Source organism: Drosophila serrata, unplaced genomic scaffold (genome assembly GCF_035046125.1).
Source record: "Drosophila serrata isolate PLE 108 unplaced genomic scaffold, ASM3504612v1 contig_165, whole genome shotgun sequence".
NCBI classification, from domain to species: Eukaryota; Metazoa; Arthropoda; class Insecta; order Diptera; family Drosophilidae; genus Drosophila; species Drosophila serrata.
In genome coordinates this window covers 804,585-817,397 of record NW_028257063.1, presented here as the reverse complement: position 1 = coordinate 817,397, position 12,813 = coordinate 804,585, and the positions used below count along the sequence as shown (strand labels likewise).

Here is a 12,813-nt window from a genome sequence, read left to right as displayed (position 1 = left end):
TTTCTAAAAGTTTGAAATGTCTAAACATTTTATTGCAGTTCTTTTTATACAAAACGGGATAACAAAAGTATATATTGTTTTTTGTGTAATACGCTTAAATACTATATTAGTAATATGATTTCTTGGAAGGAAGGACTACGTCTATGTTAGCGAAACTACATAAAGGATATTGATTTTCTTCTTTCTTTTTTTTTAGCTTTTCTTCGAGCTAACACAACAGTAAAAATCAAGCTGTGCCATTTATGGCCTGCTTCACATTCGAAGCGTTGACGAGCTTCAAGGCGCCCAGGATTCCGTTCAGGTTCTCCTCGTTGTAGGGCTTGCCCTGGAGAGGAGTCACGACCGGAACGAGTTGCTCGCTCTGAGGCAACTGCAACCCGATCTCCTTCATCAGTCCCTAGAAGTCAAGACATTTGATTAAATGATTCAGGTAAACTAATGCATATAAACTTACGCCCTCCACTTCTACGCTCAGTTTCAGTTTCATGTCCTCGTCATGTCCCTTCACCTCGAGGTCCTTCTCCACCGTGAAGCTGGGCGTCTTGCCGATGACCCAGTCCCAGGAGCTATAGTTGGCGCGTAGCTCATCGATGCCGGGGAACCATTTCTCGGTGGGATTGATGAGCTGAAAACCGCGCTGCTTCATCGTCTGAGCACTGCCGCCATCCTCCAGTGTGGTAGCTGCCGTCCTCAGATATTCGTAGCCTACGGCGGAGCGCAGCTGCGACACATTCACCGTGCGGTTGACATCTACCAGATTGCGAATGGGCGACGGCACCGAAGCAGTGGCGCGACTGATATAGTTGGCTTTCTCCCGCACCAGAGACTCACCCAAATGGAGCTTGTTGGCGCTGGCCAGGATGGTGCAGTGGTGGTACGAGTTCGGTTGCCCCAACTTGGCGGCGGTTCCGGAAATCTGTAAATAAGACCAAGGGCGAAACTCGGTTAAGTCGCCGATCAAACAAAGACCAGATGCGCAACGCCCAGCTGCTATTTAAGTGGACTGACGCCAGCAAGAGGTCGCCTGATCCCTTACTGATAACAGCCAGTCAATCGCACTTTCCTTCTGTCCCTCCTGCTCACCTTCTTGTTCATCACAACAATGTCGTCGCGCTCATTGATCTCCGCCTTGATGGCCCACTCACGAAACAAGGCCCTGGTCACGATGTTCAGGTTGTACTTGCGATCGTATCGCTCCCTCGGCGAGAAGAAGGTGCAATTGAGATTTCCCAGATCGTGGTACACTGCTCCGCCGCCACTGTTACGTCGGGCCAGCGTAATGCCACGCTCCACCAAACGGGAGACATTGGCCTCCGTGAAGGGGTTTTGGTGTCGGCCGATTACTACGCACGGATCGTTGGCCCACAGCAGTAGGACATGATGGTGGCTAAAGTCAAAGTTCTTGTACAGCCAATCCTCCAGAGCCAAGTTGGTGAAGACATCGCTGGACTGTGAGATGAACACAGATTTCTTGATCTCGGAATCAGGCACCACGGCTAGCGGCTGACGCTTCTTCTGGGCCTTCTTTGTCTCCTGATTGACAACAGCCGGTGCTGGTGGCTCTCCACTGCCCTCAGTGGAGGCGAGGCGCGTGACCTGGCCACCGGATGAGAGCAGCAGCCGCAGCTGGCTGGAATTGCGTCGCAAGAGCACGCTCATCTTGGATTACTCTCACAAGGAAGTAAAGGTGTGTGCGTTGTGTCTGTTGCCAGGTGCTGGTGAGCTGCGACGACGACGAGAGCGGCGCAATGCACTTGCACGCGAAACAAGGTCAACGGTGTGTCGTTCGGTAAAAGCTCTTGACGGGACGGGTTTATGGCCAGCTGATGATGTTCTTGCTGTCTGTGCGCTCGTCTTTAGGTTATGTATTGTGTGGGGTCTACTTATCTTCTACGTTATGCTGTATTCGTTTTGGTTTTAGATGGCTTTGGTCGGTCTTTGTGTGGACTTTAGACTGTGGGCTCGCTGCTGCGCGGTGTGTTTGCAGCCACGGAGCTGTTCGAGATGAGGTATTCGTGCAGGGCAGGCGTCTGGTGCAGCCACTTCCAGGTTTGGTGCAGACCACAGACACGTTTGCGGAGACCCAGACAGTCCTTGTTGACGCAGTTCTCTTGCATACTACGACGAATCACACCCATCCAAGTGGGGGGACGAAGCCGATCCGGTTGGGGGGAAGGTGGGCCGCTAGAAACTCTGTGTTCCCGGCCCGATAAACGCCCAAGGGATTTCGCTTTCAGCTGACTCGGAAATTTTCCACTCTTTGTTCGCGACGAAGCACGCGTACGGGCGGGGGGTCGATCGCTGGCGGGCGGCGGTGGCGGGGCTGGAGCACAAACAAATGAGCGGAGACGTTCGTTCGCGTGTGGGAAAAGCACGTCCGTTTCACTTGGAGCAAGTAGAAAATTTGAGTTTTTATATTTCGCCTTTGTATTATCAGGGCTGAATTTAGGAAAAGCTTTTGCTATCAGTGTTGCCAGTTTTGCTTTTTTCCAGTTAAATCTGGCCTTTTAAATTGCGGAAACAGCGGCCAGCGGTCTCTGTGAAACGTTGCCATACAGTTCGAGGAGAATATTTCGTTTTATGCCTATTTCTGCGAACCAAGTTTTTTGCGAGCGTTGAAAACCCCCGCGGAACATTTTGAAGCAGGGCGGTTCTACCGTTTTCTGCATGAAAACTCTCGAAAACCTTCTAAAAAGGCTAGAGACGGTCCCAAGAACGTGTGGCGTTTCCAGACTGCTAGGCACTCGTACAAAAACCAGCTGATTCCATTCGCAACGAGACTCCGACGGTTCTTGAATTTAAAATTCTGGCTCGGTTTTGTTGTAGTTTAATTCTGGTTTGTATAATTTACGTTAAACATGCGTGATATATGGATGTGGCGGCGATTGCTAAGTCAGCGGTGACATGAGTTTCAACACGATTTTTTTTCCGAGCGGGACACGACACTAATAGTTTATTTCGGTGGTCCACCGTTGTTGATGTACTCCGCCTCCTCCGGGTCGATGGGCTTGCGAGCGAAGCGGGCAGGCAATTCGTAATCCTCGATGGCGGGACCGCCAGCCAACTGAATACATCAGGAATGAATTAGTTAATTGTACCAAGATCGAGATACTTTGTTGTAGTAAATGAACTGAAAGAGTTAACCTTTTTGCCTCCTGCTGGCTCGGAACTTGCCTGCTGGTTTGCGGACTGGGCGCCAGGCGCCGCTCCACCGCCGCCCTTGCGGAAGTTGATGAGTGGCACTCGCTTGGCCATATTAAGGACGATAGTGGGGCGAACCATTTCAATAAAACCCAATTTAGTTATGATTCAAGAAAAAAAGTAAAAGTTACGTGAATAAACAGCTGACTGTAAACTCCTGACAATTCGCCTGGAAACGTTGACACACTCGGCTTTCGAGGGTAAAATTTCCATACGAAGCGTTAGGACGTAATCGCCTGTTTCCCAACGGGCACACTTTAGCAGAAAAAAAAATTGGTGCAGACTGTTTTTATTAATATTAAAAATGAATTATGGAAAATAAGGAACTTACTTAAGTGCTGGAGCTTTCAAAACGTGCAGAAGAAGGTAAGCGTTTAATTGTTTGTCAGAAATTGAATCGAACAGCTACGTATTCTTTGTTGTAAAGAAGTAGCAGAAGCTGTCTACTAAAATATCCATATTGCCTTTTATCTCTATTTACATCGGCTCTTTTCTTAGGAATTGTGTTCTTACAGCTCTAGACTTGCTCAAAGTTTAATTTCAAATGGCATCAGCAACCAGCAATAGCGCTAGCACTCTCCCCAACAACTCGCTCCTCGCGGCAACATCCGGAGCAACCACCATGCCGATGGCACAACTGGCGGACGGCTGGCTGGAGCTGGAGTCCGATCCGGGTCTCTTTACCCTTCTGCTAGAGGATTTCGGCTGTAATACAGTATATTTAAATCACCTTTCCAACCGACTAATCAGCCTTTCTCTTTATCAGGTCACGATGTACAGGTGGAGGAGGTGTATGATCTGCAGAAGCCCATCGAAAGCCCTTATGGCTTTATATTCCTTTTTCGCTGGATCGAAGAGCGACGGGCCAGGCGCAAGATTGTGGAAACCACCGCAGAGATCTTTGTAAAGGACGAAGAAGCCATTTCCAGCATTTTCTTCGCTCAGCAGGTGGTGCCCAATAGCTGCGCTACTCACGCCCTGCTTTCCGTTCTCCTGAACTGCAACGAAAACAACCTACAGCTTGGCGACACCCTCAGTCGCCTGAAGGCACACACGAAGGGCATGAGTCCAGAGAACAAGGGCCTGGCCATTGGCAACACTCCGGAGCTGGCATGTGCCCACAATTCGCATGCCATGCCGCAGGCCCGTCGACGCCTGGAGCGCACTGGAGCCGGTGTCTCCAGCTGCCGCTTTACTGGAGAGGCTTTTCACTTCGTTAGCTTCGTGCCCATCAACGGTCAATTGTTTGAACTGGATGGCCTAAAGCCCTATCCTATGAACCACGGCGGATGGGAGGATAACGAGGATTGGACGGCCAAGTTTCGACGTGTGATGGCGGAGCGCCTGGGAATCGCCACTGGGGAGCAGGACATACGCTTTAACCTAATGGCTGTAGTGCCCGACCGACGAATAGCCATAACGCATAAGCTCAAGATGCTGCGGACCAATCAAGCTATCGTCTCTGGAACCCTTCAGAAACTGCTGAAGGCGGATGAGCAGATAGAGTCGGGCAACGGAGACTCACAACGCCCGGATACACCCACCACGCTCCTGGAGCCTAGCGCCTTTACTGCCCGGGATCTGCAGTCGCTGCTGAAGAACTTGGACACCGAGATAGCCATTAACGAGCAGCATTTGGCCGACGAGAACGATCGCCGTCACATGTTCAAGGTGGACGCCAGTCGGCGCACGCATAACTACGATAAGTTCATCTGCACCTTCCTCTCGATGCTGGCACACCAAGGCGTCCTTGGTGAGCTGGTTAGCCAGCATTTGCTACCATCGAAAAAGGTCAGCGGCCAGGGAGCAGCTAACCGGATAAATAAGCAGAGCAATGTATCCGCCGCTGGCTCAAACGCTGGCGGAGCGGGTGGAACAGTGCCAAAAACGGCCCAGCAGCAGCAGGCGGCAGCGGCATCGAAAAATGGCAAATCCCCAAACAAAACGCCGGGCAGGAGGCGAAAGGGACGCAACAAGTGCAGAAAACGAAAGTAGACGCATTTAGGAGCTTTTTTAAGAATAGAAATTTGCATTTTTAGACTTTACGTTCATTCCAGTATTCTTTTACTGTATGTAATAACCCCCACCAATCACCCATTTATCTATAGGTTATCGAACAAGTTTAGCGTATTAAATTGCCACTTTTCCAAACAGAAAGTCCACTTTTGGCAGCTTCTTAACTTTTATTTGCTCGACCGATTGTCGACCATTTGAATAATAAAAAACCATTTTGTTCATGATTAAATGTCCTTGCGGCCCAAGGACCCAAAAGTGTATGCGTTACAATGTATATAGTATATATTTTCCGATATATATATGCATATATATCTATATGATAGTTGTATAACAAAAACGTAATCATCATTCAATATTTCTTCCATCCTTTTCCGATTGGGGCGCACCTTAACGTTACTGTGTAAAATATGTAGTTGCACTCGTTGTAAAGTTGATTCAACAGAAACAATGCTTATTACAAACTATAAAAGGCATTTGACGGGTTTGCAAATGGTTAACAAAACATATATGTATGTTGTATATCGTATGTGTATGAGCTATAGACTATATTCCTCGTCTTGAAACATTGACAGCTCTCTGTCGCAGCTGGTAGTTATTTGTGGTTGGATTAAGATGATGCTGGGTAGTGTTGCTGATAGATAGTTTGACTAAGTCTAAGTTATATCCTAGAGTGGATATATGTAGATAGGTGCCTTCTATGGGTATTTTTAGATACGATGCCATGCGATGTGTGTGTGGGTATGAGCAGTACAAGGAGCAGCCTTCGAGGAAAACATAAACACTTATGTTTTTTATTGCGATGTTAATTAGTTGTAGATTTTGCAGTTTCCAGGTCATTGCTGTTGTTGTTGAAAGCCCGCCTGCTTTTTTCTAATTTAGCTCAGTCCGAAAATGTACGATTAACGATGCTACAGACAATGCAACGGAACAGGCGGCAAATTTTTGTGACTTTTGTTGGGATGACTTCAACTATCTTTAACTTTGCCATTGGAGTGTTGTTCAACTTGAAGCCGCCGGCGCCTCCTCTCCGTTCGTTATCTGCGTGGCCGGTGCAGTCGCATCCTCCTTCGGGACCTCACCTTCAATCTCGCCATTGTTGTTGGCAGCAGCCACAATGGACTTGATGGCATCGTTTACCTCGTTCTCGGCATTATTGGCCTTGAAATGCTTCTCAATCTCGCTGCGTACCTTGACTATGTCCTTTTGGCTGTATTCCGTGAAAGATAAACGTTTAATTAAGTCCGGATATATCTTAAACTAAATTCCTGCCTCACCTAATCTGCACAAACAGTATGCCGTTGATAGTGTTCAGCATGTCCAGAACGGAGCCCATAGAGGGCGGAGTGATGTGGATGGGCGGCAGGTCGGTGGTCAGCTTGCCGTTGGAATAGATGTCATTCATCTTGCGCTGCAGCAGCACAGCCTGCTGGGTCAGCAGGCGCAGGCACTCGGCCGAGTCCCTAGTCTTTTCGTGCTTCTCGCCCAACTATCAACAGAAACAGAGAAATTAACTAAAGCTTCAATGGACATCAATATATACTTCACCTGAGACTTGTAGATGGAGTAGGTCTCCTTCTCGTTGTTCAGCGCTGAGCGGAAGTCGCCCATGCAGGACTGAGTGCGAGCCATCAAGTGATAGCTGACCGCTACGTGCATGGCCTTGTTGCCAAAGTACTTAAGGTTCAGCTTGAGGGCGTGTTCGATGAATCGCAGCGACAGCTCGTACTCTCCCAGGGCGTGCAAAATTAAGCTAATGTTGCTCTGCAATAAATAGATAACGTATCAGTAGGGGATGGTAGATCAAGGGCATAGTTAAACTCACATCGATCAGTGCCACCTCCGGGTGATCCTCGCCGCAGATGAGCACCATCAGATATCGGGCTCGGTACAGGAGCTTCAGTGACATTCCCACATGTCCGTTGGCAAATGAATAGAGGGATAAGTGTGTCTGAAAGAAAGATAGTGGTTGAAAATATCTAAATCCTTGTGGACCTCGAGTCCTACGTACATATTCCAAAATGGTCGACGGATGGTCAATGCCGTTCACGCGCTCGCTCATGATCACCGCGCGCTGCTGGATGGCCAGCGCATCTTGGGCGTCTCCTAGCAGATAGCTGAGCCGGGCCAGCATCCGTAGGCAGGATCCGTTCTCCTGGTGCATCGCTCCAAAAACGTTGTTCAGCAGATTAAGAGCCTCGCTGATGAGCTCGTAGCCCTCCTTGAACATGCCCTGCTGGATCTTGGCCTGGCCCGTCGTGTAGAAGTTGTAGGCGTCCGTGGCCCGTGGACTGATGTGCTTCACCACTGGGAACACGTTGACAATGTCATCGGACCCGAAGGTGGGCTTGTGCTTGGACTCGAAGTTGTATTCGCGTAGCAGCACCTGGATGCCCACTTTGAGGCAAAAGGCTCGCAGCAGGCTGATCCGCAGGATACCGAACTTGGTCGTTGCGCTCTCCATGGAGTCGCAGTCGAGATCCCAGTCCCAGTAGGCCTTGGCCTCTCGCCGAATCTGCTGCCACAGCGAACGGGGCGTCACCAACGTCCAATCGGAGGCGACCGAAGCGGTGGATCCAGTTCCAGACGAGTTGCCATTCTGGTTGCCACCGGTCGATTGCTGCTGCTGCTGCTGTTGGCCCTTGCCGCTCTTGGAGGACTTGTGCTTGTTGTGCTTGCCGCCGTTACCGCGTTTCTTGTGCGCCTCCTCGCTGCTCACGGCAGGATTCACTGGTCCGTTAGTTAGCAGGCAATTAAGGAAGTGGCTGATGGCGGCAGACAGATGCAGTGGCTCCGTATTCTGCATGTAGGTGTAGTAGATGTGCTTGGTGGCCCGCACAATGAGCTCGAGAATTGCGATCCTGTACAGGTAGTCCATGCGCGGCATCTGGGCAAGCAGCTTGATTACCTTACCCAAGTAGCGTACGTTTATGCCATGACTGTGTAGGGATTCAGTCAGACTTTGACCGTCAATTGGCGGTGAGGCGTGGGCCAGGTGCTCCTTGATGAAGGCGGGTATCTGCTTGACAACCAGAAACTCGGCGGCGTCTTGGACGAGAACCTTTTGCTTGGCCAGCGAGCTGCAGGTGCCCTCCTCGCCGTCCACATGCCGAATTCCGGGCGAGAAGACGTCGGGATTGAAGCGGAAATCGAATTCCTTCTCCTTTAGGGATCCAACTGCTGCACACGCCCTTTTGACCACTTCGGCGGCTTGCACCTCGTTGGAGGTGGCCACATTGGACTGCGCCTCCCGGATAGCATTTACCATGGCCTCGGCGGACTTTGTGGTGCCAGCAGTGGATTGCTCCTTCTTTTCCTCCTTATTGTCCTCAGTAGCTTCCTTCGGCTTCTCTGCTCCATTCTCCTTGGCATCCTTAACCGCACCTTCCAAGGCTGGTACTGGTTTCTCCTCGTCGGACTTCTCCGACTGTTTCGTCGCATTAAGCTGCTGCAGGTGCACGGCTGCTATCCGGATGAAACTTACATACCGGTCCTCGATAAAGGCTTCCAGCAGCTCCTGTCGTAGACAGCACAGCTTGTGACGGTGCTCGATGGGGAAGCCCATATCGACCAGCTCCTTGCTCAGCTGCACGTCCTGCAGCTTCAGGAAGTTTACGTCTGGCGGGAAGGTGCGCAACAGATCAAGAATGTAGTGCCGACCATCGTTGCCGATGATGCCTTTGCACTCCACTGAAGAGCACAGCTCCACGGGCTCGTCTCGCTCGTTGAGTACCGCATGTGGCAGGATCTTCAAATGCTTGCCCGCCTGCCGCAGCAGATCCAAGTACTTGGGGTGGCTCAGCACCGTCTTTCCAAAGTCAATGGAGCCGTACACCACGCTCTGCTCCTGCTCTCGCTCAAGAATGCCAGGTATTATGGACTGGGCTGTAACGCGGTAGCCACGATAATCAATTACCACCGTTCCCAGCGTGTACAGACCCTCGATGTCCACGGCATTGTAGACACGCACTCCATGCAGATCATATCGCGGAGCCACAAAGGCTGCTGCGTCGCCGCCCAGCTCTTTGTAGTGGTCCCTGACGTCGAAGCCCAGCGAGAAGAATATGTTATTCCAGATAAACATTTGCATCTTGGAGTCCTCGCCGGGATTGATGGCCAACACGTTGCCATCAATGACAGCCATAGCGCCTCTCGTAGCAGCGGTCACGAAGTCGCCGTGCACCTTGAAGATGGCGCGCTCGCGCAGCAAACGCTCTGGCAGTGTCTTGCGTGGCAGTTCTCGTGTCGTCTGCAGCTCCTCATTCCAGTCTCGTGTCTGTCCAGGGATGTGCTCCTCATAGCTGCAATTCGAGAGAGAGCCATTTGGCCATTAAGAATAACTAAGTAAGTCCAAGCGTAGGCCTTAAAATAAGATCTGTAAAAGAGACTTACCCCAACTTGGAGCTAAAGGCATCCTCGGCACGAATGGCATCCACGGTGTGCTCTAGGACGGGCGAGGCCCACTGGTACACCTGATAGGGCGTGGCCACCCGCTCGAAGGCGTGGCGCATGGTGCGACGCTTCTGAATGGTCTGGAAGGCACGGCGGAACGAGGGCGATATGTGGGAGAGCAGATCGATCAGCGAGTGGCTGAGGTGGCTGGGGTTTTCGGGCTTTGGATTGAAGGTGTCGTCCGTCGACTGGTTAATGTAGAATCCCTTGGAGCAGGCGGAAATGTGGAAGCGCTTGTCCTCCATGGTGACGACGTACAGATACATGAGGTCACCGTGCAGCTTGCGGGGACCGGGAGGAGGGTTCCAAGCGGATGTTGTCAATACCTTGAGAGCCTGCGGCCCCTTGGCGTTCTTCACATTCGGATGCAGTGGCAGCAGCGGTGGCTCGTACACGCCCGGCGTCACATACTCCGGAGGTGTGCAATCTACTGAATCCGGTCGCGTCTTCTTCTTGTCCAACAGATCGCCCTGAGTGATCGTGTTTAGATAGGTCAGCGAGTTGCAATCGATACCATTGTACGCATCTGCAGGATCGAGGTTCTTGAGAAGATCCCGCACGTGGCGCACATGGATACGGGCCTCCCGCATTGTGTACGGCTCCTCCACTACCTTAATGGTAGAACCCTGCTCCAGGTGCTCGATGGTCTTCAGCTCTGCAAAGTGATCCAGCGTCACGTTGTCCAGCTGCAGCGAGAAACAGGTGCGGTGGCACGTCTCCTCGCGATCCATAAGCAGCTGGTGGATCTCCTGTACCAACTCCATGCTCGACAGCTGCACAAGTAGGTTGTCCGCTCCAGGACTGCTGATGTTCACCGTGATGCTCACATCATGCAGAGCATCTAGGTCGATGTCCTCCGTCTCCGCCTGCCCGCCGCCCGGTGCTACGGCTCCCTCTGGCTTCTCTCCGCCGTCAGCTGCCACATTAGCATTGGAATCGGCGTCTCCTTCAACAGCTGCCTTCTCGGCATGCCCGTTGCTCAGAGCGGTTTCAGCGCTCTCCGTAGCGGGTTCTGGTGGACTTTTGTTTCTGTTCTTCTTGCCTGTTTAGACGAAACGAAGATATGTACATATATTTGTAAGTCAAAGTCGAGATAGACATCGGAGGCTTTATTACAAAGGGTGAACTCTGAACCGGGTTCTATTATTTAAACGTTTTACAGAAGAATTCCGTTTCTATATCTAAGTATTTTCTATTTTAGACGGGTTCACTGAAGACGAGGTAAAAAGAGTATTCAAAAATCTTAACTGTCTTTGGTTTGAGATAAATAATACGTAAAATGTTAAAGCATACTTTTTAGAGACCGATTTTAATAGATTTATTTATTCAAAAATTAAGACAAATTCAGGACAATTTAAATTAAAAGTTTAAGGTCTTTCTTTAAATCATAAATTTCTGCAAATCCACACTATAACATGTTAATATTTTTATAGACGATGAAATTGTACTAATTATTTGTACGCTTACATAATACAACCTTACAGAACTCTGAACAAATCGAAATATAGATATTCCTGGTATTTAAAACTTCGTCAGCGGGATTTACATAACAATTCCATACCGCATGCTCGTTTACTTCTGCGGGTCACTGTGGCTGCTTGTGTGTGTGTATTTGTTTATTCGTGTGTATCTTTGCCGGCAGCAGCACATGAAACAAAACAGCAGAAAAACAAACAAAATGCGAGCTGATAAGCTGCTGTGTATGTGGACTCCGGAGTACGGTCCTAGAACTTATAATAATCCAATCTCCTGTCGATTTCTCCTACTGGGAAATGGAATTCACACACACTCGCTAATTTCAACAGCAACCCTCCAAATTACAGCAAAGAGCGAGGGAAAGATCACGGCATAGAGAGAATGAGAGCGGGAGAAAGCAAAAGTGATAAGTACAATGTACATGACGGCCCGAGAGAGCGATGGAGAGATAGGAAGAAATGCTCTCTTTTCGGTGATGCGCTCGCAGCGGATAGAAAACATGATTTACATAATTGTCGAGCAATTCGTGTAAGTGTTTGCGCTTGCTGCTTGCAGTTCGGGCCAAGCACGTGTTAATTGTAGGTTAAACGCAACAAGAAATCCTCAGCTCCCTGGGGGTTAATGAACACATCGCCGCCGGGTGAACAACATGTGCGTTGCCATGCCAGAGAGCCGCTCTCGCACACACTTGCTGCACTGCACGCACTTAACTCCAATACACATACACTTGCATTTGCAATTGTAACGCACGCGGTATCAGGGGGCGAGGGAATGGGCGAAACGAGAGGGGACGGGGCGGCAATAGATGGCGGGCGCCGCTTTTAAAGCATTATAGGGAGAAAAAATCCATTACGTAATGGGGAAATTGTTATGTGATTGGCGTTTTGCGGCAAATACAATATTTTAGGCAGTCTCCATGGTAGCTGATAGCGGGTGGGGGGGTGGTGGGTTATGGGTGGGGTGCTCTGAGGAAGGGGGCGTGACCGGAAAGTTGAACGCACCTTTCTTCTTCGCCGCAGCACCGTCGGCAGCCGTGCCATTGCCATTGACCAAGTTCTGGTTCTGCTGATTGGGATTCTGATTCTTTTTGCCGCCGACCGTATTGTTGTTCTCCTTGGCCTTAGTAGCCGTCGCCGCCGTTGTTGCTGTTGTCGCTGCACTCGGGTTCTTTGCTTCCGTCTCTAGCGCCATGTCGATACCGTCGTTCCTCTCGGTCACCTGCTGCTCCTCTACCACAAACACAACCAACCACGAACAGAGAACAAGCTTAGCTAACCAGCGAACACAGAGCTCTAGTTCTAGTTTCTTCTGCTTCCTCGGGCCCGTCCGTGTTACACAACTCTAACCGCTTGCCGAGTTGGGGATTTGGATTCGATTTGAAGTGTTTTTTGGTCAACTACGAACAAGATTAAATTCTGTCTGACGGTCGCTGACAAATTACTCTTTGGTAGCTTCTTTTTAGCACAATAACTACTTTTCGGATATATATTCGGCCGATCCGATCCGATATAAAATAACGCGTTATGTTGTGTTGACGGTTGAGAGTGACCCACGGCAGAAAGTTGAAAAACGCCGCTTGGTGAAGCCTGCCGCCAGCTGCGAGTAGGTATTTTCCGACGAATTTTTCCCTTCATGGTGTGTGAACACGGGCGGTTTAAATTTGCAGGCTTT

The 12,813-nt window shown here is 50.0% G+C and overlaps 5 protein-coding genes across 6 annotated transcripts; 1 reads left to right on the top strand and 4 right to left on the bottom strand.

Annotated features, from left to right (window-relative positions):
- Positions 1-10: 10 nt before the first annotated feature.
- Positions 11-3,064, bottom strand: Lipt1 (Lipoyltransferase 1). Its single transcript, XM_020942659.2, has 3 exons — positions 1,084-3,064; positions 455-916; positions 11-397 (listed from the first exon to the last, which is right to left on the bottom strand). The coding sequence occupies exons 1-3, from the start codon at positions 1,657-1,659 to the stop codon at positions 227-229; spliced, it is 1,209 nt and encodes a 402-aa protein (XP_020798318.1). The 5' UTR covers positions 1,660-3,064; the 3' UTR covers positions 11-226.
- On the bottom strand, positions 1,910-2,138 carry LOC110176340 (uncharacterized). The gene has a single exon (XM_086826869.1). It carries the CDS (start codon positions 2,136-2,138, stop codon positions 1,950-1,952), a length of 189 nt encoding a protein of 62 aa, XP_086682995.1. The 3' UTR covers positions 1,910-1,949.
- Positions 2,812-3,484, bottom strand: LOC110176338 (uncharacterized). 2 transcript variants are annotated; one of them, XM_020942661.2, is made up of 2 exons: positions 3,175-3,484; positions 2,812-3,064 (listed from the first exon to the last, which is right to left on the bottom strand). In XM_020942661.2, the coding sequence occupies exons 1-2, from the start codon at positions 3,280-3,282 to the stop codon at positions 2,954-2,956; spliced, it is 219 nt and encodes a 72-aa protein (XP_020798320.1). In that variant the 5' UTR covers positions 3,283-3,484; the 3' UTR covers positions 2,812-2,953. The 2 variants fall into 2 exon arrangements, with proteins under 2 accessions (XP_020798320.1, XP_020798319.1); XM_020942660.2 differs by having other exon boundaries at positions 3,145-3,468.
- On the top strand, positions 3,429-5,446 carry caly (ubiquitin carboxyl-terminal hydrolase calypso). The gene is made up of 3 exons (XM_020942658.2): positions 3,429-3,567; positions 3,700-3,908; positions 3,968-5,446. Exons 2-3 carry the CDS (start codon positions 3,746-3,748, stop codon positions 5,194-5,196), a joined length of 1,392 nt encoding a protein of 463 aa, XP_020798317.2. The 5' UTR covers positions 3,429-3,567; positions 3,700-3,745; the 3' UTR covers positions 5,197-5,446.
- On the bottom strand, positions 5,365-12,716 carry clu (clustered mitochondria protein homolog). The gene is made up of 7 exons (XM_020942656.2): positions 12,144-12,716; positions 9,607-10,708; positions 7,226-9,515; positions 7,040-7,165; positions 6,763-6,978; positions 6,492-6,703; positions 5,365-6,424 (listed from the first exon to the last, which is right to left on the bottom strand). The coding sequence occupies exons 1-7, from the start codon at positions 12,331-12,333 to the stop codon at positions 6,217-6,219; spliced, it is 4,344 nt and encodes a 1,447-aa protein (XP_020798315.2). The 5' UTR covers positions 12,334-12,716; the 3' UTR covers positions 5,365-6,216.
- Positions 12,717-12,813: the final 97 nt, after the last annotated feature.